Below are 26,982 nucleotides of genomic sequence, written 5' to 3'. Positions count from 1 at the left end.
AGTAGTATTACTCTATCCGTGCCGATTATTTCTGGCGAGACTTTTAAACCGACGACAGCGGTGATTGGGCGGCGCAGTCACGGGGTCCGCAGTCTCTTCGCCCTGCCTAGAGTCAGTCAGTCAGTCAGTCGGGGGAAGGCGAGTCTGCCTGCAAGCGCTTCTCTCTGTGTGGATCCACCATACACACACATACACGCTCACACGGACCTTCACACACAATTATTGTTAATTACTGAACCCTTTTCGGTCTTTTGAGAGTCTGTTTTTCCACCATGGGCGACAAAAAGAGCCCGACCAGGTAAGAAAGCGTCAACAGTCGGTAGTTTACGAGGCGATTTTGGTGTCCGCGCGGCTGTTTTTTCGCTCGGTGGATATTCGGATGCTTTTCTCGAGGAGTGTTTCTCCTTTCTCTCAGAAACAAGCGCAGCTATGGCGGCTTTCTCTTCTTCACATAGGACTCTAAAGACGACTCAGTGCCTCTCAGACAAAGAGATTTTCTTCCTACGGGTTACGCCTGGCCTCTTTGGACAGGGTTTTTGGTCGAAGTTCACCGTTAAATGGACGGTTTTTTGACATTCAATTTCACGCCGTTCACCGACGCGATATCTTTAGCTCGCTGGCTAATGTTAGCTGCCGTGCCAGCGGACACCAATCTAGAGAGTGTATTATATCTGTGTTAAGCCCGGTGACTAGGAGCTGTGGAGAATAACCGTGGCTAGTTAGCTGGTTAGCGTGTATTTCCAGTATTTTCCGGTTCTAATAAACCGCCCTCGCGCGTCACGGGTCGGATTTTCTGTCACTTTCAGTGCCACTTCGGTTACGTTAAACGAGACAGTCTAAGTCGGGGTGTAGGATGTTAGGGGGCAAACATGGAGGTTGACCTTTATAATTTGGGCTTCTTTTTTGTTATTTAAGGCCAAAAAGACAAGCCAAACCGACAGCGGACGACGGATTTTGGGACTGTAGCGTGTGCACTTTCAGAAACAGTGCCGAAGCCTTCAAATGCAGCATCTGTGATGTACGGAAGGGCACGTCTACCAGGTATGGGCATTTACACTGGGCTTCTGCAGCATTGCAATCCTGATTTCATCATTACTAATACAGCTGATTGTGATGCTTTACTTGTTGATTTGCTCTTTAAGATTCATAGAAACATCAGTCTTCTCATGCAAGTTAAATGTCATTTATTCAGTCTGATGACTGGCACTAGAATGAAGTGTGGCAGCCAGCCTGTGCAGTCACTGCAGTGATGGGCAAACTTTCTTTGTCCTGCATTAGCTTGAACACATTGGATTTGCCTGTAGATGCTTTCACTGCTGCTTCCATGATCATGCATGCTTGCAGATGCATACCTGCTATTGCAGTGCTGCAGTGTTTGCATGTGTGGCTCCCGTCAGATTTCCAATTTAAATACATTGCTGGAATTTGTTGGCTTTGATCAAAGGCATTTAATGTCTGGGTGTGTTTATAGCCTATCAAACTGTTATAGAGACATTTGCTGTTCAGATCCAGAACAGGAAACTAATTCTCTTGGGTTTCCTGTCTTATTAAAGCGGTTGCAACAGTTTAAAGGTCAGTCGGGTGTCAGAAATTCTTCAGGATGTGCCATTTGTTTTGACACATCAGCAAGTGTAGCAATTTCTGCTTGACTTATGAATTAGACTAACATGCTGCTCACTTGTAATAAAGCTAAGGGCAAAGAACCAGACGTTAATGTTGTTTTTCTGGTTTGCCTAATTGAATGATTTCATTACTCTAATTCCAATGCTGTTCTTTTGGAAGCTGTCACTAACAGGTCTAGGTGTGCTTGTACATTCATAAAGGTCATTAATTCCAGTGGTTGTCATTCTTTATCCTGGAGGTCACTCTTATTTGACCCCTAGTCTAGTTCTCTGTGTTGCTAACTATGAGGAACAACTTTATTGATACCTATAGCTCTTAATGCTTCCTGGCTTACAGTTCTTTGCCATTTTTTTTTTTTTTCCAAATTCTAATGGTTTAAGCTCTTGGTTTCACGCTTCAGTATCTATGTATTATTCGACTGCTTCATTTTTCTTATTTGACCATGCAATATATTTGATGTACTGCTTTTTGCATACTACACTGCAGGCTAGTATGCTAATAATATTTTAGGTGTGTTTAAATAAGGGGCACTCCAGAACCAGGATTGAGAATCACTGATTAAATCAACAAATGTTTTCAGTTTGCCTAAAATGCCATCGTGGTTGCATTCCTGTAAGCGGAGTAGCGGTGTATCCTCAGTTGCGTATGTTCTACGTCTGTCTGGCCTGTGCTGTGTTTGTTATGATGTGTGAACCCGCCAACACTTCTCATCAGCTGACTGATGTGGTGTCTACAGCTATGAGTAATATGCGGCCGCGCGCAGTAATCCCCATGCTGTAACCTTTTCATCTGCTCTTTTACACCCAGTACTTTTCTGACATTTGGGGAAAGAAGAGGTGTCGGGAGAAGTCAGACACTCCAAAGCGGCGTATTTGTCAATAACGATTAGTCTGTTTATTCCCTTCGAAAACCGAGCTTAGCTCATGGATCTGTTTGCGTAAAGCAGGCGCGTTACGTTTGTGGTAATGACAGGAAATGATGCCATGCGTGTCGGAAACCCCTCGTCTCACTCTCGCTGGCAGCATCCCAGCTCCTATCAGTCTGCTAAATAGAAATCGCACGATATTGCTGATGAGAGCCGCTCTGTCTCTGTTTGATCTGCGCTGTCAAGCTTTGATGGATGCGATTGTTTGCTGATGTAAGAAGCCTGGCTCCCTTTGTAATGAGGACTAATTAGCCATCTTGTCCACGTTTGATGTATTCCAGTGGTGCACAGGAGGGAGCGTGGGGTGCGCGCAGAGAAACGATGCGCTCCCTTACGAGGGTGCAGCAGTTTATGCTCCCATCTCAGCACCTTTTATCTCGGTTTCCCCTCAGTGAATGGGTCTTTGTGGTGTGATAACGCATTCCACTCACCAATTATTTTATCTTTGTTGGTCTTTGGAGTTCAAAGAATGCAGCAACCCCCTGTGCAAGGATGCTTGTAGATAAGTGATGCATGTTTTTTTTTTTTGTCATGTAAAGAAAGTCTGTTTAAAGTGTCGGGATGGTTGTGAAGCTTAAAGGATTAGTTCACTTCAGAATTAAAATTTCATGATAATTTACTCACCCCCATGTCATCTAAGATATTCATGTCTTTCTTTCTTCAGTCAAAAGGAAATTTAGGTTTTTGAGGGAAAACATTCCAGGATCTTTCTCCATATAGTGCAGTTCAACAGTTACCAAAGGTCCAAATTGCAGTTTCAGTGCAGTTTCAAAGGGCTCTACATGATCCCAGATGAGGAACAAGAGTCTTATCTAGTGAAAAAATCGGTCATTTTCTAAAAAAAAAAAATTATATACTTTTTAACCACAAATGCTCATCTTGCACTAGCTCTGCGATACGCTACCCATTACATAATCACGTTGGAAAGGTCACGCGGGAGAAAATGAGATGGAGTTTTTCGCCCTACCGTGGTACTTCCGCCTACTTCAGGTAAGAGGAAGTACCACAGTGGGGCGAAAAACTCCTCCAACTTCAAAATCATCCGACTTGCCATGTTTGCTTTGTAAACACTGGGTCGGTACTTCTGCCTACATCACGTGTGACCTTTCCAACGTGACTACGTAATGTGTGAAGTCGTATACGCGCATTGCAAAGCTAGTACAGGAAGAGTGTTTGTGGTCAAAAAGTTTTTTTTTGTTTTGTTTTTTTTTTAAGAAAATGACTGATCGTTTCGCTAGACAAGACCCTTATTCCTCGTCTGGGATCGTGTAGAGCCCTTTGAAGCTTCACTGAAACTGCAATTTGGACCTTCAAATCATTGGTAACTGTTGAAGTCCACTATATGGAGAGAAATCCTGGAATGTTTTCCTTATAAACCTTAATTTCTTTTTAACTGAAGAAAGAAAGACAAACATCTTTGATGACATGGGGTTGAGTAAATTAACAGGAAATTTTAATTCTGAAGTGAACTAATCCTTTAATCTGATTCCTGAGCACATTGGATTCAGGCAGATTGATTATTTTCATGCAGTGTGCCTTGAACTTGGCTGCAGGAGAGTGTGCATGGTGTCGGTAGACTTTTAGGATGATAATTAAAGGCAACTTTTAGGGAAAATTATTAATTGAGCATAACATTCTCTTTTGCTCAACTGAATCACTAACAGACCTCATAAAGGTTTGGATGTTCACTTATAGGCTGTGCTGTTTGATGCTCGATAGTGTGCTAATGAAGTGTTGAATGAATTATATGTTTGGCTTTCATGCTTGTGTATCCGCAACTTGCAGAATTGTAAGAGTTGGATGACATCTTTGCCGGAGGGCATGTCTCTCACTGTTTTTTCCCACACAGCAGCTGCACACTTCATAGACTCATTCGCTTTGTGTTACCATGGCAGTAGAGGTTATCTAGGGTTACGCTACTGTCAACCCAGCAAAAATTTGTATTGAATCATTGTGGGCTTGTTGCATGATATGTTAGAAGTGTGGTCTTTATTATTTGTGAGGTAGCACTTTTGGATTCAAGTTGCCTTGAGATGGCTTTAATCTTCCATTCTTACTAATCTGAACTAAAAAAAAAAAAACACTCAAGCCTCAAGCAAAGCTTCAGAACGGTCTTCTTTCCTCTGAGCCCATCTAAATCAAATTTTTCTCGCACAGCATTCCTTGCAGACCTTAAAGCATCATGTTTTAATATTACATTGGAATCCTGAGAACAGGAGTGAAGAATGCGACACCTTGTTTCAGTATCAGATTCTGTGGTTTCTATGTTCCAAGATGCATATCAGTCACCCACAGGTTAGAGGGAAGAATCCATTAGGGGTTTCTTAGTTGATTGATGTGCCGGATCAGGGGGAAGTGCCATTTGGCCTTTGTGTTACCTTGATCTTCAATACGGGTGTACTTTTACTTCCCCTGAAGCTCCCTGCCAGGTCCCAGCCAAAGTTTTTCCTCCTTTAAACAAGTGTCCGAGTAGTTTTGTTTCTTCATTTAAGCCACAAGAAACGTTTTACCAAGTGTGCCTGATTTCAAATATTAATTGATTCCTAATTAATTGATTAATTGATTACAAGAATGTTCAGTCTGTTAACAGTAGCAAAATTGAAAAACAATTATTTTACAACATTAATATAGGGTAATGCTAACTTATGATTTTGGTCATTGTTAATTCATGTTAGTTCATAATGGATTGCTAATTTATACAACTTGAAATATTCCCAATGTATTAGTGGTTGCACTTTATTTTACAGTATGTGCACTTTGAATGTACTTACAGTGTACTTACCCACAGAAGTACTGAGTAATATAAGGTAACTACATGGGTTAAAGTTGGGTTTAGGGGTAGTTTCAGGGTTAGTACCTAGTTATTACACAGTTAGTGTCATTACTACAATAAATACATAGTATGTTCATGCGAAACAGGACTGTAAAATAAAGTGCTACCGTATTAGTGTATATATATAAATTATATATAATTTAACATGAAACTCTATTGATAAATGCTGTAAAAGTATTGTTCATTATTAGTTTGTGATACCTAATGCATTAACTAATGTTAATTAATTGAAAGTAGATTCCTCCCCAGTGCTTGTCCAGTTTTCTTCTCAAACTTTTTATATTAAACACACTCAGTGATAGAGGTGGGGAAAATCGATTCACAGATGCATTGCAGTTTCTTGGACTAAGCCGCAAAAATCATTCGATTTTTACATTATTAAAAATTCTGTTTATTGATAAAGCATACACAGGACAAAACATTGCAGATATAGATGTTTGCTGTGTGCAACGGCTTTCTATATGCATCTGCAGCAGCATAAATACATTTATATTTAAAGGGAACATGTATTAACTCCTCAGTGTATATGTATGTACACACTCAATAGTTGATTAGTCTCATGCACATCCACAGAAATCAAGACGCGCACTGATTGACAGTTTAAGGTCGTTCTGATGTGTTATTTCATTTACACTGAATGAAAGCTGCAGAGCCGCCTCTTAATGTATTTTTATTGATAGGCCAGAGCAGACATTTTACTATGGCTTTTTTAAAGAATCTTTCCATAGAATTTGGCAACTGTTCTCTTTAACTCACCAGTCGCTAAATCAAAATTCAGTCAAATGGTGAGGTGTCTTCAACATTCCCACCCCTGATAGTCAACAGGTTGTTGCAGTGTTGACCGTCTCTCTCGTGTGTCGTGTAAAGGTATACACGCAGAGCAAGGAGATGGAATATTAAGTATGTCACGGTGCAAGAATTTCATACAATCTGTTCAGCTGATGTGAATTTTTTTCGTGTTTCTATGGGAAATTGAAGCTTTAAGTGCCTTGTTCCGCTTGGAATAACATAATATTGTCTTGACACTATTGATTCGTGAAATCAACAAGGATGGCTTGGATTCGGTGTGTGTAATTGATGGAGCAGAGATTTACAATCCAGTAATTTTCTTCGCCATTGCTTGAGTGCAGATTGTTGAGGATAATGAAATTACATAATCAGACTGTGCTAACACTGTGTCAAATTCCCCCATGCCTCTACAAACACACTTAGACACACTTTTGCTTATCCACAGTTATCAGCATTTAGACCTGCTCTAAACTACAGGCATAAGCTTTTAATCTATACCACTGTGTTAATTGAGGGTTTAAAACTTCTTAATGAGATTGTAGACATTTAAGTGAATGAGCACAATAGGGGTCTTTAACTAGACTAGAGCGTAAATGAGAGATCGGAATACATGGATGAGATTTTGTCTTGTAGAGGTCAAAGAAAGGTGTTGAGTAGTGATAGACCAATATATTAGCCAGACTGATTCATCAAACAATATATGGTTATTTTGGATTGGCAGAATATACCAACAGGTAGGCTAATGAACATGTTATTTAAAAATTTACTTAATTTTTTCATTTTTATGAAGACTACGTCTTATTTGCTGTCATTATATATGGAGAAGTCCAAAAGTCTGAGACCACCAGAGAAAATGGTTCTATTTTAAATGTATGCTTTTTTAAAATTATTTCTAATATAAATTTTCTAAATTTGTTTTTATTTAGCCTGTATTATCAACATAATATTCATTCAATTAACAGTATTAAGATACCAACAGTATCTCATTTGCTGTCTTTAAATTGTATTATATACCGTGGAGTATACCACTAGTGAAAATGTTTTGTTTCTAATATATTTTTAATATGAATGTACATGAAAGTTTAGAAATTTTTATTTGCTTTTAATGACAAGTTTGTACAGAACCTGATGATCAAATGTCTTAATTGTTTTACATATTAAAACTGATATCACATTTTATACTTCTCAAACACTTACACCTTTCTGATTATTCATAGGTTTATTTATAGGTTTAAATAAGTTGTTGAATCCCAGGTTTTCAGAGTATTTTCAGGCTTTTGGACCTCACTGTCCTGGTGATACCAGTCGATGCTTAGTATTAAGTTTGAATCGTTCGTGTGTGTGCGTGTGTGTTTGGGTGGGCTGAAATTGGCTTGAAAGTGATTTAGCAACAGAGAATTTGCTGTCCATGTGATTCTGAAGGGAGCTAGATGACAAGGCAACAGGGAGGAGATAAAAAAGGACCCAAAAGAATAGAGAGAGTGAATGAATGCAAGAGAGCGAGTGTGCGTGTTGTACGTGTGTGTGCGCTGTGAGGAGGGGGTTGTGGGCCACTGCATGCTGAGTTTGATGGACGGCTCTGTTGGGATGTGCTCACTCAGCCAAGAGGCTCTCAGAGGGAAGGCAGAATGGAGCACATCATTACCCAGCGCAGGGAAGCACTGGGCTCACCCTCCTTCAACTCACGCTCTCCTCCTCCTCCTCCTCACCCGCCGCATGTCATTCAGTCAGTGGAGCAGAGGAGGCTGCCGTTCGCCTGACTCATGCATATATCACGTAACACAGTGAGTGACGTTCGGTGACCACACTTAATCAGCTAACTGAGTAGGAACTGAAGCTGTTTCGATTGAGGGACGCTGTAGTCTGCGGAGCAGAGCGCTGATGAAGATGGTAAGGCAGACAATGGAAGACGAAGTGACTGACAGCTTGTCTTGATATGAGCCGGAATCTGTTTTTGCCGAAGGGAAATATAAAGCTATTACAATCTGCAGCTCTGCTTTGTATATAGATGTTAGTGCTAAGAGGATTAGTCAGCCTACTGTATTGCTTGCTGATGTGTTTTTATATGACATTGAAATTCTTCAGAGCAGTGAGGGCATGGATTTGCAGATAAAATGTATGAAGGTGATGGCAAGGGAAATATCTTTTCTGTGAACTCTTCATGTGAAGGTTTTATTTTACAACAGCAGTGTATTTGAAAACTCTCTGGCTTCTAGAAGTATTTGGACTTTTACAAGTCACATACAAAATATCAAATCAAGCAACATCTGCTAATAAATTACTTTTAAACAACTTGATTTAAAAAAAAAAAAAAAAAACAACAACTTTGTTTTGTTTTGTTTTATTTGACAACCAGTCTTTAAATACAGTTTGTCTTAATTTTGAACCATGCTTCTATTGTTTTAATTAATTAATACTTTTAGTGAAATGTTCTGCTTGCAGAGTGTACTTCAAAAGTGTCTTTAAATGCCCCTTGATTTTATTTTTTAATGCTGTGACTTGTGTTCAAATACTTTGTAGGCCCACTGTCTCCAGATATTTTATTTGAGTGTGGGAGTAAAACTCTGTATTGAAACTTTACTCTCAGTGCAAAAGTGAATCACCAAAGGAGCAGTTCAGCGACAAGACGTGGTTTTCTATTTGAGCACTTAACAAAAAGCACTTCTTTGTTGCATTTCTACTTATTAGTTTAGCAGAGCAGGCCAGTCTAGACATAAATATTCAGTAAATTGTTGTGTTGAATAGGGTGCATATTGCACAGCCTTTAGCTCGTTCATACTAATTTGAAAAGTGACCTGTAATTATACAGGTCAGAGGCAACGGCAGGACACAAGGTTGAGCGAGTCTGATAGAAAAGGAATCACTCTTCATATGAAAAGAAACATGGAAAGCTTCTGCTGATAGATGGATTCCTATGTGGGTTAAACACAAACACTACACCTGGTTTGCAGTCTGAGTGATGAGGGGAATTGTGTGGTTTCCTTTGGTGAAAGGTCAGGCAACACGGGAAGCTTCTCTTGGATGGATCAAAAAGAGAAAGAGATGTTTAGAGAGAAAGAGACGTTCTTTTTACTGTTTGCTTTTTTGCTAGTTATAGACAGGCCCACACAGAGTCTGTGCCTGATTTCCAAATACAAAATGCAGGGCATATTTTTTTTTTTTTTTTTTTATGCCACTCGTAGAACAAATCCCATGTTTGTGTTGTGAGGAAAAAACCCTGGTACTGGCAAGTCTTTTTTTTTATATATATATATATATATATATATATATATATATATATATATATAAATTTGTCCAATTTAATTTTGTTCATTTAATGTTTGTAATTTTTAGTCATTTAGTCTAGTGTTGTCAAAAGTACTGACTTTGATACCAAGTCAGTACTGAAATTTTAAAAATGTGATGCTTTGAGCTAGGGCTGGGTAAACAATATCGATTTCTCGATTTTAATCGATTCTCATTTTTACGAACCAAATTGAATGTGAAAGCGTTTTGAAAGCAGGAGCGTTTGAAAGCAGGTGTCTATCAGTGGACCGGTCACATGATAGATGATTTTGTAAGCTTTCATTCTGATGGAGTTTAATTCTCTGTTCCATTTAGTACATTTTGCCATGTTTAAATCTATTCTGCCGTATTCCATAGATTTTTCCCTAAAATTGGTGCAGAAAATTGAGAAAAGAGAGAAAAAAAAAATAAATAAACCAGCAGATTGCATTTGGGCTACTGTTTGGTGTTTTTAATTTTTATTTTTATATATTTATTTACTTGCTTTTTTAAGTTATCCGCTAACTGCCCCATTTTCACATTGCATTTCACATCCACATCTTGGTAGAGCAGTTAGATTTTTCAGCACAGCTAAGATGATCTCCCCAGAGAGCAATTTCCTGGGGGAAGAAGGAGGGCAGAATCCCTCCAGAAGGTGGAGATGAATGTTTAATGTCCTCCACCCAGTCGAGAGCGACAGAACAGGAACCCAGGGCCTGTTCTCTAGGTGCTCTCTTCGCTATCTCCGTTCTGTACAGCAGGCACAAAGCCACTAATCGCTTAGTAGAATGGCTTATGGGAGCCCGGTCCCAGAGCTTGTTCAACACGCGCACACATGGCAGCTTCATCATCCCCCACCAGCCAAACGCTTAATGCTGCTACGCCAGAGGATCAAGGCACTCCCCAATCTGCCACTGCACATAACTGTCGCGTTTTGCCGTGATGTAAGAGGCGAATGACGTTAAATCTAGTGGTGAAATTCAAGGATGCTGTCAGGAAATGTCTAAAAAGTGTAGCATATTTTAGGACAAATATGAATGTTTTTTGCACTGTTTTTTTTTTTTTTTTTTTTTTTCATTCAGAGTCCTCCTTCTGAGATGAATTAAATCCATAGGCTCAGTAGAGAGTCTGGGTTCAGTTTAACTAGACTTGTCCTTTAAATGACGACAGATTGCTTTTTAGATTGCACTCTGACTATAAAGGTACAGCGCCTTCTAGTCCAACACCATGCATAAGTAGCAGATATGTATCCCATTGACCTGATTGTCCTCTCTTCAGGGCACTTTGTGGCCCCATAGCATGTAAGAGTCAATGACCATGATTGCCTGCTTATACTGCACTTGAATTGGAGAGCTGTGTTAATTGAGCGCTTTTTTTGTAGCCTCTCTTCACTGGAGCGTTCTCTCATTCTGTCTTGCCTCTACAAGCAATCTGTTTCATTTAACGCAACCATAATTTACTGCACCGCTAACGTTTGTGTAACTGAAGCCTAGACTGGAACCTCACGGAAATGCCAACTGCTCCAGGAATTAAAGAGCCTCCATGTGTGGTGTCATTAATTACAGCGCATCAGTTTAAAGTGACACATGCCACCATGGGGGGCTTCTCAGACCAAGGCTTGTTTTCACACAGTCCTACAATTAGAAATTGACCAGTGGTATATTTAAAAAAAAAAAAAAAATAATAATAATAATAATAATAATAATAATAATAATAATTTATATTATTTAATGCCTATTTTCTGTTTGGTAATATGATAATTACATCTCAGTAATTATTTATTTTGTTTTTGTATTTTTGTATTTTTTTTATATTCAACAGATAAAGGGTAGTAGCTGGGTACAAAAAAACCCCTTAAAGGGTTAGTTCACCCAAAAATGAAATTTCTGTCATTAATTACTCACCCCCATGTCGTTTCAAACCCGCAAGACCTTCTTTCATCTTCGGAACACAAATTAAGATATTTTTGATGAAAGCCGAGATGTTTTTTTTTTTTTTTATCTCCCATAGAAAGAAAGAAATTACCTCATTCAAGGCCCAGAAAACAAGTAAAGACAACGTTAAAATAGTCAACAATTTCCTCTCTACCCTGTCATTCTCCTACGCCTTTAATGATGTTTTTACTACTTCTCTGGACCTTGAATGTGGTAATTTCGTTGCTTTCTATGGGAGATAAAAAACCTCTTAGATTTCATCAAAAATATCCTAATTTGTGTTCTGAAGATGAACGAAGGTCTTAGGGGTGTGGAACAACATGAGAGTGAGTAATTGATGACAGAAATTTCATTTTTGGATGAACTAACCCTTTAAGCTAAGAAAACCTTGTGAGTAACCCTTAGTTATAAATAAAATCCATTTTCTTAGCTTAAGGGGTTGGTTGCAACTGGGCCCAGTTCTTTGTAATGAGACTTCTGGATCTTAAAGGTTGTGTAGTGTTTGTGACTTTTTGTAGTCTGTGTATTTTCACTTGGTTTAATCTGAGGCTTCCCTTTTATTCAAGTTGGTTTCTGTCCAACAAGGGCTTCATGAGCAGTAGGACTATGTTTGGAGTGGAATACTAGCATACTTCTTACTGCATACCGCACAGTAAACATAAGTATGCTGCAACACATTGCAGTTTAATTAATTAAGTGCCATTCATTTTTCTTCTTGGAAGTAAATATGAATATTTTACATTTTTAATCAATTTTTGCATAAGGTTATGCATAATTTTAGCCAGGTTAAATCATGAGTCAAGTTGTAGGGTAAATCATGATTGATGTTTCTTCCGGTTCATTAGTCAAACTGTAAATGGAATGGCTTGTCAAGTGGATTGCATTGTGGGATACAGTATTCTACACAGTGTGTTATATTGTGTACTGCAGATCTTGTCAAATGTAGGTCATCTGGATTCTCCATGCATAAAGAAAAGCCACAATGCACAGTATACATACTATATACAGGAGAAGTGGACCTTAGTTAGAGGTGGGCAACATTTAATTTGACACTTGCAAATGAAAATAAGATTCTGAGGGAGGGAGATACAGTCCATTCAGTAGTTTGTCTTACTGTATAATTTACACAGTGTAATTGTATTATTTATTGGGGCAGTTGTGGCCTAATAGTTAGAGAGTCAGACTTGTAACCCAAAGGTTGCGGGTTCGAGTCTCAGTACCGGCAATAAATGTTAGGTGGGGGGAGTGAATGAACAGTGCTCTCTTTCTTTCACTCTCATTACCCACAACTTAGGTGCCCTTGAGCAAGGCACCTAACCCCCAATCGCTTCCCGGGTGCCGCAGCAAAAAATGTCCGCCCACTGCTCCGGGTGTGTGTTCACAGTGTGTGTGTGTGTGTGTGTGTGTTCAATACTCACTGCTGTGTGTTTGTGTGCACTTGGATGGGTGAAATGCAGAGCACAAATTCCGAGTATGGGACACCATTTACCATTCGTCACGTCACTTTCAGTTTCACAGCACAGTATTTTTGTCAACAGGAAATGCTTTGAAAAGACATACTCTGTGTTTTGTCAGCTGAATGATGGGCACCAAAGTATACAACAGTACATTGTCTCTCACAGCGTCATGTTCATTCAAGTGAAATTAAATGTGGCACATGCCCTGACTAATCCATAGTAAGAGTAGTATGAATTTCCAAAACACAGTCCCTCAACCACAATGACCTCTCTCATTCAACTCCATTCAAGTTTCCCTTGACTTGGCAAACAACGTCTGCTCGCTAATGTGAGTTTGGTCAGTGTCCATCTCAAAGTGTATGCCATTACTCTCTTCCCACTGGAGAGGTGCCACCTGTGTTCATACACGAGTCCCAGTCAACAGGGTGAGGTTGTGATGAGGCGGTCATGTGTCGATCAGTAAATAATGCATTGTGTGGTTTTTGTCGTGCTCAGGGAGTGTTGACAGCAGTCCTGACATGGCAGTGAGCTCTCGTGGCTGAGTTACAGCTGGCACTGATTCATGGCTCAAACACTCAGCCTGTTTCTGTCTCGCTGAACTGCCCCTGATACAAATCTCCCCGCGTGGCAGGAGATCCACAGAGGGGAGGTTAATCAAATCAATCACAGGCCTGTCTGCTGCGAGACTCCCGGGCTAACCTCAGGTTGGAAGGGATTTCTGGATCCCCCCTCAGGAGGTAAACTAAGCCAAGTACCTGTTAAGTGGAGGATCGTGCGTTTTTGACAAAACCCCTATCTGGATTAGAGCAAATTCCCCAATGCTAAATGTACTACAGGGGATGGACCATTCTCCACCCACGGTTTGGCACACATTTACACCGCGGTTAATCTCAAATCTGAAAACACATCTATAATATGTTCCGCTAATGTTTGTTTCTGTCGATAGATAAGCTCTGCATGCGTTTTACGTGACAGTAGCTGTCCAGTCAACTTTTATCATGTAAATCTGTTGCTGACATCACAATTCCTCATGTGTTGGTGTGTGGCATGAAGGAGACACACTGCTGGTAGAGCTGCTGCCTGCATCATATACATCTCTTGTCTGGGAACATTCTGGCTTCCAAATTCGTTTTAACAGCGATGGTCAAAAAACGTGGACTAGAGACCCGCCCACCCGCTCCTGCAGGATTCTGTCCCGCTCCCACCCACAACATTCATGTTTTGTCTTGCTCCTGCCCGCAAAATTCCGCGATAAATGTAGCCTGTATAGATTTTTGTCTGTACATCCGTGAAATATTAAATTGTGTCGTCACAACATCCCAGCATAAACACTCCCTATAAAATATTTGTTATTAAAGCATCAGCATTCACAAACCATAGTTAGTTTTAACAGAAAAGCAAGCTGCTGCGTGCATGGTTTGGTATGGCAGAATGCGCGCACAGAGCGCTCCCTTTATAATGACTAAAAAGCTAACATCTCAGTTCAAAATTGTATCATTTGCGTGTTTTTAAGCCTTGCCAATTTAAACAAGCGCAAGATGCAGAACGCGAAAGAGAACTTGTACACGTTGTGTGAGAAGTTTTCTGTGCGCACATCTGAAGCGCACAAGCCGTGTCTCAGCGTGCGAATACTAAATTAACTTCTCTTTCACATCATCTTGCACTTGAACGGGCAAATTAAAAAAATTGTCAACGTGTCTGTCTTGACAGTATCTTAGTCATTGCTAACAAAAACAAGATATTAAGTAAATTGATTGTAAACCAAAAATGTTTTTTTAATCCTTCATAGTTTTATCATACTCTGGGATGGATATGTTGCCTTTTATAGCATAAATGTAAGTTTGTATATTTTAACTTTTTAAAATTGTTTGCTTTTCATCAGTTATTCTGCAGTGTGTTAGTTTCTGATCTTCGTTTTTTTTCTTCCCTTGACCAGCGAAGACCTGATGCAAACTATTCCCACATGCTCTAAAAGATGCTCTCCAGTATCTTTTGCCAGCGGGCCCTGAAGCTCATCTAGATTCCTTGCAGAGGTTGTATTGATTGGAGTTGTGCTGGCCTCTTGAACATGATTCCCCATTATGAGGGATTGATTGGCTTCTCATTGGCTGGTCTCTGCGATAAAGGCGTCTGTATCCCATCAGTCATAGGGAGTGAAAGAGCCGTCGCTATCTAAGGACCACAGGTTTTCTTCAAACAACCAGTAGACAGCTGTTAGTTTTATCCAGAGTTATCTATTGGTTTTGAGTTGAAGGGCACCAATAGCTGCTTCTATCAGTACTTCCATTTAATTCTGCCTCGTTTATTATTCTGTGACCTCTTGCGCTCCTAACCAGGCATAACATGACACGATTCTGATGACAACCTGTTGCGACAAATGCTGTGCAGTGCAACAGTCATAGCCAGTCAGTGCAATGTGTGGATGGGTTGTTATTATGCATGCTTTCTTGCAGTCATAAACGTCCTCTACACAAACATGTGAACACAATGATTCAGACTCATTTTCTTGTGGTGTTATATTCCAAAATGATAACTCACGTTGAATTCTCAGGCTTATTTTCTGTGCTTACTGTTATAAGAACACATGTTAAGCAGACAGTGCAATGCATTGGCCAAGCCTTCATGTCTGTGCATTTACGTAGAGTACAAGTCTGGCCGTAATCTTTCATTCATGAGTTTTAAGAATCTAACCGCCATCTAAACAGCTAAACATTCCCAACTGCGACTGATCTGAAATATTGAGGTGAAGAGGACTCCTGAGTCTAAATGTTTAGACAAAGCAAAAAACACTTGCGGGCTTCAGCTCTTCCCCCATGATCAGTTGAAATCCTCTGTTACCCCCAGCTGCTGCCAGATGTTGGCCATTATGCTTGAGGAACGTGAGTTGGCTCGGGCTGCATGGCGCTCTGCCTCAGATCTCAGACACAGCCCCTCGGCTTTTAATTAACTCAACACCGCGCCGAGGAGAGAGAGAGCCTCCAGCGCGCAGCCGCTGCCTGTCTTTCCACCGTTACAGAATGTGTGTGCGCACAGAAGCAAAAGAAAGGTTTCCTTACCCACATAGATACTAGGGCTGCTGGATTATGGCAAAAATCATAATCACGATTATTTTGCTCAATATTGAAATCACGATTATTTAACACAATTATAGGTGGGTGATATGATCAAAGTCTTATTTCATGTTATGAGTAATTTTAAATATCGGTGAAATTTCATAATTATCAATACTTCAGCAAAAACTAATTCTAGGTTAATGTAAGTAAAAGTCCTCAAACAGTTACAGAAGAAAAGTAAACAGTCAGCAATACCATAAGAACAAATAAAACTAAATTACAAACAAAAATGACAAAAAATAAAACGGAACAAAAACACAAATTAAATAAATACTGCTTTTCAGGAAGATGTACTAATTGGTATTCAGAAATTGAATAGTAAGCAAATGTAAAATATCAGCGCTGTATACATTAAATATAGACTAATCCTTATTAAAACTACAGTTTATTTATTCAAGAGCAGTGAGTGATTTTATCATTGTCTTTTGTTGTTTGATTTAACAATAATGACTGCAGCAGATTTATTAGGCTGCTGTCACTTTAACCCTTTCACACATAAGTTTAAAATATTCTGGCTGAGCCCCCAGCGTGAGTTTTTTAAGGCGACCGTTATTTAGAACGTATCACTTTGTTTCCATGGCGACGCATCATTGCTTGTCACGTGACATACCGCAGTGCTGTATGACTGATGATCTGCTTTTATTTCATTTATCCTTTTTTATTCAAAATATTTACAAATTTGTTAACTATAGCGTGAAATATCTGATATTCCGATTGCCAGATATGTGCAAGTGGATGTGTTTTGTTGTTTAAACACCTTTATAATGATCGCGATAGTTTGTGATGGGCGCCACCATGTTAGTTTGTGCCGGACAGAAAATCGGATCTGTTGGATTTACAACGCGCAGGTGAACTGGGAGAAGAATAGAATAAACTTTAAAGTTACTTACACAATGTGTATCTGATCTGAATAAAAAGTGTCGTCTAATTATAATGGAAAGGATTGTTATTGCCGCTTCTATAGACATCTGTGTGTAATTTACAAACTCTAAATGTTTTGTTAGCCATCCAAAGCGCGCAAACACATTTGAATTTGGCAGTTGGTCATGTGATGCACTGAACGTTCTAATCACACCAGTGTGATCGTACACTCCAGGGACCAGCCAAGACTGATCACACCAGTGTGATCGTAAGAGGTTAAGAGCTAATGCACGGATCCAATATACTGTTACACATGGGCACTTTCTCAGTGTTTACATTCACTTAAGATATAACCGACCGTGTTTACGAGGATACTGCATTTCGATGTATTTGTGTGTAGGCTGTTTGACAGTTTAGGCATGTATCCGTAGCCCACGGTATACTTTGCTTATGTGCGTTCCGCCCCATCTCGGAGTCGGAGTTGGCACAGGAGGCTGCCTAGGGAACAGTATCTCTTTCGTAGCTTAATACGGTTTTAATAACACTATTTAGTATCAAGCATGTCCCACAGTTTAGCAACAGTAGACTGAATTTTACACTTATTTGGCTGATTTGGATGTCAAGTTTGGGCTTTTAGGGAGGAACGAAAGTGCACCGCTGTGAAGGAAAGGAATGTGCGCGGGAAGGAGTGCGGCAATGGCACAATAATCTTTTCACAACGATTATCTTGTTTTCATAATCGTTGGAAACCAAAATCGAAAAATCAATTACGATTAATCACACACCCCTAATAGATACTATTCATTAGTAAAGGAATTCATATTCTCAGTTTTATAAATCACTTCTTACCTGGTTTCTTGTAAACCTGGTATATTCATGATGCACATGAGAACAGATGAATATTGTGCAGTTTCTCCTCAGCCTCGGTTCAGGCTTTGCACTTTTGTAAACTAAGTTCTCATGTTTGAACTTTCAAATATATAAAGAAAATCTGTGAGTAAGAAATTACTTTACATAAATATCTGATTTCAGTAAATAAGTTATATTTGGGTCTGTTCCTCAGGCAAAGCTATTTTATGGCTTCATAAGACTTGAGATCAAGTCATATGGACTAGTTTTATGGCACTCTTATGGTACTTTTTTTTGGACTGTCCTTGACCGAAAAGAGCTGCATGGATATTCTGCTTTTGTGAATATTAAAGTAAACTTTTCCTTCTCTGTGCTACTTTTTATATGTATACCCCAAGTTTTGGTGGAGTTTGTTTGTTTGAGAGGAGAACCAAACTGAAAACCGCTTTCTATCCGGTTTGTGACAAATGGGGCCAAACCTTCTAGCTAATCTGATTAGCCCCTATGACAATGACATGCTGCAAATGTCCCACCCTATGATCCTCACAGTCATTTATTAAAGGAGTAGAGAAATGAGATTACACATTCAGCAGACCCACACAGCTGGCAATGGGCCGTCATCACAATCAGGGACCAGTGAAAGGGTTTTAGTCACTGAAATGCCTGCAGAGGACATTACCTGGCTAGGCATGTCTTAATGTCTTTATCACAATTCACAGAATCTGTGCTTCAAAATGGTTTTGTGTAAACACTGACTGAGGAGGATTACATGCAGACATGCGATGGAGAGCAGACTTTTTGGTACTGTACATTGTTCTAGTGAGTGCTGCATGATATAGCAGTTCCTCATATTTGAAATTAGGTATTTAAATGAGCTCTTAACCACTAGTAGCAAACGTGGGTTTTTAACTTGTTCTGAATGCTTCATACATGAATGGTACCTCATCTCCGTAAATGCAATGGGTTTTTCCCAGTCACTAAACCCGAGGGACAAGACAAGGTTATTTTCTGTGGTAATCAAACGCAGAGATGTTGGAGCTTGTGTTGAATCAAGATCATTCATTTGAAAAGGACATGCTTTAGATATTGAACTTGTACTTGTCTATAACCTAAAGGCTCACCAGATGAGTGAAGAGTTTACTCTATTTGTTAAGACTGAGTTTGTGCCACTCTGATACTATCAACTCTGTTCGGCCCCACAGGAAACCCCGGATAAACTCCCAGCTGGTGGCACAGCAGGTGGCCCAGCAGTACGCCACCCCTCCTCCCCCAAAGAAAGAGAAGAAGGAAAAGCCCGAGAGGCCTGAGAAAGATCGGGCCGAGGGGGAGCGTCCAGACAGAAATCCACCCGACAGTGAACTCACAGACAAGGACAAGAGCGAGAAGGAGCAGCCTGAGAAAGAGAAGAAGGACCGGGAGAAAGAAATCACCCCAGCCATCACCAAGAAACCCAACAGCAAAAAGAACAAGTTCGTTTAGTCACCATTTAGAATTTAAGAAATGTCTGGTTTTCTGCTTTATGGCATGTTTAACCAAAAGAATTTTTCTTTACAGACCCAAGTCAGACAGCCATCAAAGCCCACCCAGTGAACGAAACAGCATTCAGTCCGGCAAATCCACAACCAAAACCAAGAACTCCCACATCTCCAGGTATCTCACCTTTATCTTTGTATTTATTCTTTTTTATTAAAGTAGAGACAGGATCATATAGCAGCAAAGCATGTGAGTGGAGTGGAGCGACAGCAGTTTCCCCACAGCATTCTGTAATGACAAATCTGCTTTGTGTTTTTTTTGTTCCAAATTTGCTCCATAGCAAAATTTGTGATGAGTTACCGCTCCACTGTGAAGTTCTTCCGATGTATGTGGTTGGACACAATATGTATGGAGTGAAATATTGTTCAATCTTCCTTTTGCCTTCTTTCCTTCCTTCTGCCTGCATACTTACTGTAATTGCCTACCAATCAACCAAAATGCCAGTACTTTTTACACACTCCTGCTGTTTACTAGATAGTCTATCAACTTTATATGACCACTGTTTTTTGTATGAAAGGAAATTACAATTATTCAACAAGGACACATTCATTTGATCAGAAGTGACAGTAAAGACATTTATAATGTTACAAAAGCTTTGTATTTCAAATAAGTGCTGCACTTTTAAACTGTTCATCAAAAAATCTTGGGAAAAAAACTTGCTTATGAAACTATAAATATTACAAAAAAAATTAAGCAGAGCGACTGTTTTCAACATTGATAATAAAAAAAAAATGTTTCTTGAGCATCAAATATACTTTTCAAAAAAACAAACAAACATTTGAACGTGGTGTAATTAAAAATAATAATGACCCATTGCTTCATTGTTTTGGACTTCATTGCATGTAGTATTTTGGACTTTTGGATTGTGTGTTTCCGCTCTCCACAGGGCTTTTGCACTAATTTTTCCTGCCAGCATAAGTTTTGTATCCCGTCAGTATCGGTGTCTGTCCTAAAATTTGTCATTTTTTGAGGGCACTCAACAGTGCCACCAAATCAGGTACCCAAAGCTCTGCCCCTCAGCAATGCCCACATAGTCTGGAAAGGCAGAGACACTTCTATTAGCACTAGACACTGCCATACAGTCACAAACATGCTTAATGCTGCTATCTAAAAGCCCAAATAATGGTAGTTTAATAATAACTGCAGTTGAAGATCTGGCTTTTGAGAATGTGTTGTAAGTCACTCTGACAGTGAACAAAGCTGGCAGTCAGCAGTGACGAAAGTCACTGTAGAAACTGCTCTGATTCACAAATGCCTCCTCTCTCTCTTTCTCTGTCTGTGTCTGTCTCTTTCTCTCTGAATGAGCGAGTCGTGGGCTGATCTCAAATGAGCAGCACAGTTTTACTCCCACACACGCCCTGTTGGCTGCCGTCCCACCATTCTGTTTCTGTCTGCTTCTGCCAGCAGAGCTCATTGTGTCACATTGTCTTGGAGGCATACTAACAACTGAGGCTAATGCCAATCAATGAGATTTAGCTTTGTGCTTTTGCCATGCACACAACCCTGGAAATATGTCTCCATTTTTTGAAAGATTTTGTGGTGAGCTTTTTGTGTAAATGTCAGTTTTGGTGATGTTTAACTTTTGAAATGTCTGCTGTTCACTGTTAATCTTGCTGATCTCTGATAATTTTTGTGTACTTTGCTGGTTTCTGATAGAGCAAACAAATGTTTAGGAAATGTGAACCTGGCCTTATTTTCTCTCAAAACCATATTTTCAACTCAACTTTTGCATTCTAAGCAGTGGTTAGGGATTGTTTCTCAAATGTTAGCGCTAATAAAGGTACTTAGATTTTATGTTGATATTTTTTGAGAGTAACATGTTAGTTACCTCCGTCTTTTGCATTAAAAGCTGTGTGGGTGGACTGTTTTTACTGTGGACAAGTATTTGCCCCCTCGACATAGTTTGCATGAGACGACCATACCCCTGTCCTTTTCTGCATTTAAGTCAAAATCATGCAAATACTGCAAAAGGTAAAAAGCAGGACTTTTCCCCCTTTGTCTAACCATAGAAATCTCATTGTTTGTTATGGATGGGCCCAGAGGGAATCTGAACCTTTTTTTTCCCTCACCATTTTCTTCATATATATATATTTAATTATTTAATACTTTTTTTTTTTTTAATAATTTGTTTAAAAATGTACACTTCCGTTCAAAAGACATCTCTTATGCTTACAAAGGCTGCAATTATTTAATCAAAAATACAGTAGAAGCAGTAACATTTTGAAATATTTGTACTATTTTAAATGTGTTTTCTATTTTACTATAGTTCAAAATTTCATTTATTTATGGAAGCTTGTTTCTGCCATGAAATAAAAAATAAAAAATGTAATTGCGACTTTCTCACAATTTTGACCTTTTTTTTCTCACAATTGCGTGATATAAAGTCAGAATTGTGAGATATAAACTCGTAATTGCTTGTTATAATGTCCAATTGTGAGGGGAAAGAAGACTGACATTTTTTTTCTCAGAATTGTTTATATCTCACAATTCTGACTTTATAACTCGCAATTGCATGTTATAAAATCAGAATTGCGAGATATAAACTCAATTCTGAGAAAAAGTTAGAATTGGGAGATATAAAGAACGCAATTGCAAGTTTATATCATGTAGTTCTGACTTTATAACTCGCAATTGTGAGTATATCTCGCAATTCTGAGAAAAAAAGTCAGTATTGTGAGATATGAAGTCAGAATTGTGTGATTTAAAAACTTGCAATTTTGAGAAAAAAGTCAGAATTGCGTGATATAAAGTCACAATTCTGACTTTATAACACAATTCTGATTTTATAACTCAAAATTATAATACAATTAAAATTAAAATAAAAAAGTTTAAATCTCGCAATTCTGAGAAAAAGTACGACTTTTTATTTTTTTTATTTAGTGGCAAAAACAAGCTTCCATATTTATTTCTGTAATGGCAAAACTGATTTTTCAGCAACTATTACTTCAGTCTTCAGTGTCACATGATCCTTTTTTTTTTAATTAGAAATAATTCTAGTATGAAGATTTGTTGTTCAAGAAGCATTTCTTTTAATTATCAATGTAAACAGTTGTGCTGCTTCATTTTTTGTGAAAACCATAATCCATGAACATTTCTCAGGATTCTTTGATGAATAGAAAGTCACTTTTGATCAATTTAAAGCATCATTGCTGAAGAAAATGTATTTCTTTCAAAAAAAAAAAAAAAAAAAATCTTACTGACCACATAACATTTAAAATGTATTAATATAACCTTTTTTTTTTTTTTTTTTTTTTTTTAACCTGCATACCGAAAGTTACCTTGTTTTGTAAAATTGCAAAGAGAAAGCAATAGCAAACATGAAAAATTAATTTTATCTTCTTCATTTTAAAAATTGAAGCCATGACTTTAGTGATCTAAATAGCGTTTTTTGTCACACTACCCTCCTGAATATTTCTCTCTCTCCACATCGGCAGGCCCAAGCTGAAGAACATTGACAGGAGCACAGCCCAGCAGCTGGCCATCACTGTGGGGAATGTCACAGTGATCATAACAGACTTTAAGGAGAAGACCCGCACCTCCTCCACCTCGTCCTCCACAGTCACCTCCAGCGCCGGCTCTGAACAGCAGCACCAGAGCTCCGGCTCTGAGAGCATGGACAAGGGCTCATCCCGTGCTTCGACCCCAAAGGGAGACCTCTCAGTCGGGCACGATGAGTCATTCTGAGCACCACGGACGCTGTCGAGACAGCGGGGATGTACTTCGCCTCCATTTTCCCCTCACCTTGCCCTGAGCCAACTCATGTTCATTTCCATCACTGAAAGGGGGATGTATAGTCCTCTTACCCACAAACACATACATACGTACACATACATTTGTGCGAATGGTGCAAACTGAACGGTTGGGCATACTGTACCTCCTTTCCCTTTCTGGAGACATCCCACTCTTGTATGTATTGTTTTATATTTGTACGTGGATGTGCAGCTGAATCAACTTTTTTTGTTTTGGTAAAAAAAAATTATATGTAAATGTCCGCTGTGCACAATAACCACCGACATTTTAACTATTCTGGACCATTATTGCTCTTATTTATTATGTTGCATCTTTCTACTTTTAGAGGTTTGGTTTTTTTCGTCAGTTTCACAAAGCTAAAGTAGCTCAAGCCGACGGCTCCCCTTTAGTGTTGGAACAATCTTGCCGGAGATTCCTGAGAAACTTCCCACAATGGTGCTAGATACACTGTGAAATGGTTTCAGTCCTCAGACTGACGTTCACACCATAGAAACAGATCCCTCTACTCCTGAAAAACAATGGAAATACTTGTGTCCTGGTGTCAGGCTGCATTCTTCTGTTGCTTTGTTTTGGGATTTTTTTTTTTTCATTTTGCGAGACTCATCTGAATATTGGTGCACTGGGGGTCCCTAGATCTGGTTTCGTCAATGAACTAAACGGATGGTGTTTTGCATCCGCTTTGTTATGGAGAAGACAGCTGGGATTCAGAAACTACAAGGAGCATGACGTGAGCTTTGGATTTGAACATTCGGAACGGAGCTTTCTTAATGCTCACTTGGCTTAACGTCTGGTTTTGCAAATGTATTTGAAATGTTTTATTTGACAGCTTTTGATGTCCTTCATGGTCTACATATGATGTATTGTAAAAACACTAAAAGGGTTTGACATCTCGAAGGTTTGTAGGCCTTTAATGTTGAAGAACCTTTTTTTTTTTTTTGCGTTTGCTAGTTATTTTTGATCGAAAGAAACCGATTTTAATGTTAGGGCTTTACTCAGCCTTGTTTTAAGACAAACTTGTGACATTTCCCCCCCCATTATTTTCAGAAACTTACTGATTTACTAAAACAGTCCCACCGCTAGAAATCAGAGACATGCTGAACATAAACTTCAAACTGTCATTGAATGCATGGGAACTCTCACAAGCATTCAGTACCAACATTTTTCAAAAATTTGTTTACTTCAGTGTCACAAAACATTGACACAAGCATGATTTCACTCAATATTACTGCTCCCCATTGACTCAAAATACTCAAGATGTCTAGCTGGCGTTTCCCACAAATCCCAAGGTCAGCAAATCGTCCCTTTGAACTGTATTAAACTTGTACAAAGTATGTGTATATGATATGAGTTTTATTTATTGAAGGACCAAAGGAATTTGATATTGATGACATGCTAGGCAAATGAATAATTCAAAATGTAATTACCATATGTGTGATATATAACATTTTAATAAAGTCTCTAATATAATCCATTTCAAATGTGTAATTCTTGTCCTCTTGATATATGCAGAATATTTGTATACTTGTAAATTCATAGACATTCAAGTCAAATCTGTAAAGACAACACTGACTTCTGTCATTGTACTGCGTGTTAATTCTGCTATGGCATAGAATTATTACAGTGAACTCCCATCAAGCTGTTCTTTTTTTAATCTTTTGTATGTTTTGAAATGAAGAGATAAATGGACATTTTGATCCACTGACCACTTTGATGCTTTGAATGGGTTACTGCTTCCTTTGAATTTCACTTCATTAGCAGAAGTAGACAGACTAATCAGCATCTTGTATAAATGAAGGCTTTACTGGGTTGTTTTGAGAGGGTAAACGTGTGTCTTATGTATTTGTGAAGTTAACCAACCAAACCGGTATTGATTGTTGGATACGAAACATTTCAGTTGTATTGATATTGATTTTGTTTTCTGACCCAATTAGATCAGTGCAATTCAAGATAGACACTATTTGTAAAATCTTTTCTTTTACTCAGAAGTATGCAAAGTAATAACCAGAAGGGGAGATGTTTGACATCACAAATCACTGGGGTGTTAATTATTCTACATTACTCAGATTATTGAGGTTTTACTACATTTTAACCCCTGCAGAGTTGTTGAATTTGCAGTGTATAGCTTAAGACGACATTTCATAAAATGTATGAATATAGCCATTTTTTCACTTGCCTTATCCGCTGTCAGAAACGATTACCTGAATTTTGTAAAATTGTAAAGGAAAAAAAGAACAAACAACGAATTGTATCTTAATTTATTTAAATTTGAGGAGAAAAAAACAATTGCTGAGTTTAAATTGCTTATGTATAACTCAAAATGGTGCAAAAGCCAACATAATAGGCTATGAACAGCAATGGAGCTAAAGTTTTTTTTTTTCTTCCTTTTTACGCGCAAGCAGTTCTGTTCTTGTGTACGACCAGTAACCTTAATTTACTGTGTAAAGATGGTTACATTTTTTTTTTAGCTTTTTTTTTTTGTTTTTTTTGTCAGAAACCCAAATATAGAATGCTTGTTTACATATGCTATAGCGTTAACCTTGTGAAATTTCAGTGTACCTGTATAGTCTTGGCTTCTTTAATTTTGTCAATATCTTGTAAAAAAAAAATGCTTTTACAGTTTCCTTTTGCGTAATAACTTTTAATTTTGTTAGTAAAAATCTTTTTTTTTTCCCCCTTGTTTTGTTCTTGCCTAGTTGCTGTTATTTGTAAAATTTTGTGTGGAGCTCATTAATTTCACTTGTAAATGTACATTTTACTTCCCTTTCTCTTAATTTTTTAATTGATCACTGCTCCTTGTCTATAGCTGATACAATGCTAACATTTGACAGACTTTTGGCATGTGCACGACTTTGCTTTTAGAGGCTTCTTTATCATTTCCCTTGCTTAAAGTAGAAATGTCTATTGATGCATTTTGCTTGTGTTTTTTTCCACAAATAAAATGTTCAATTTATCTAACGTGCTGTTTTTGGTCTTTATTTATACTGTACTTCACACCCAAAGCTAAAATTGACTAAAGGCCCGTTCACACCAAGAACGATAACTATTAAGATAACTAGAACGATAACTATATTTGCGTTCATACCAACGAACGATAACAGTCTGTTTATTGTAAGCTCACGCGCTGCGGTTTCAAAGTGTACAACATGTTTTTGCTGTTCTTGTTGCATTTATACAGCTTTAACCAGCAGATGTCCTCAGTATGCTATGTTTCGAGTGAATAGCTAGAGTAATCGATCAAATCTAACAGTGAATTTAGCTGACGCAAGTCAATATAGTGGAATAAAAACAACGCTTAAGTTAGTCTTTTTCACCGCAAGACAGTTATCGAAACTAGCGCAGGATACCTGAGGTAATTTTATGTTATACTGTTTGCTATCTCATCGTTAATACTTCTCACCATTTATTCCGAGAGTATGACCGATTGTTTTCCATATTTCCATTTTCTTTAAAGTATGCTTGAAAAGGGGGGTTGACTTATCAAACAGTGGTTGCTTTATCTGGACCTCGGCGATTAACTTCTCCGTAATGTCGTCTGCCATTTTAAATGCGTGAGCCCTTATATTAGAAAGGATTCTGATTGGCTGTCAGTGTTTTATCGCTCTGAAAGTGATCCCAACAATATCGTTCCTCTATAACGTTATCGTTATAGCTATGGTGTGGATAGTGCTATTCTTTTATATTTAGAACGACTTCTAGAACTATATTTTTATCTTTATAGTTATTGTTCTTGGTGTGAACTAGCCTTAATACAGTGACCCCAAAATGCAATTAGACTCTTGCAATGACTTTTAACCAACTGATCTCAAGGTCATTTTAGACCAGGAAATGTCCATTTAATTTATTATATCGTTATATTACTTTAAAATTCATGTCACTTGGTTATTTTATCTAATGCAATAACATTTATGTGAAACGCAGCTGAGATGTCCAAATACCGTAGCGCTTCATACTACTGTTTTGTCCGATGACCCTTATGAGCTTTTGATGCAAATAATTTGGTATGCAGAATAAAAGATTTCTCACCACCACTCTGAGTGATGTGTGCTGCTCT

General features: G+C 38.5%; 1 protein-coding gene across 1 annotated transcript; it reads left to right on the top strand.

The window, feature by feature from the left end:
- Positions 1-24,402, top strand: rybpb (RING1 and YY1 binding protein b). Its single transcript, XM_051896674.1, has 5 exons — positions 1-298; positions 916-1,041; positions 18,851-19,117; positions 19,203-19,298; positions 22,616-24,402. The coding sequence occupies exons 1-5, from the start codon at positions 273-275 to the stop codon at positions 22,863-22,865; spliced, it is 765 nt and encodes a 254-aa protein (XP_051752634.1). The 5' UTR covers positions 1-272; the 3' UTR covers positions 22,866-24,402.
- The last annotated feature ends 2,580 nt before the right edge of the window (positions 24,403-26,982 follow it).

This window comes from Ctenopharyngodon idella, chromosome 6 (assembly GCF_019924925.1).
Source record: "Ctenopharyngodon idella isolate HZGC_01 chromosome 6, HZGC01, whole genome shotgun sequence".
NCBI lineage: Eukaryota > Metazoa > Chordata > Actinopteri > Cypriniformes > Xenocyprididae > Ctenopharyngodon > Ctenopharyngodon idella.
This window is presented reverse-complemented; position numbering and strand designations above follow the sequence as displayed.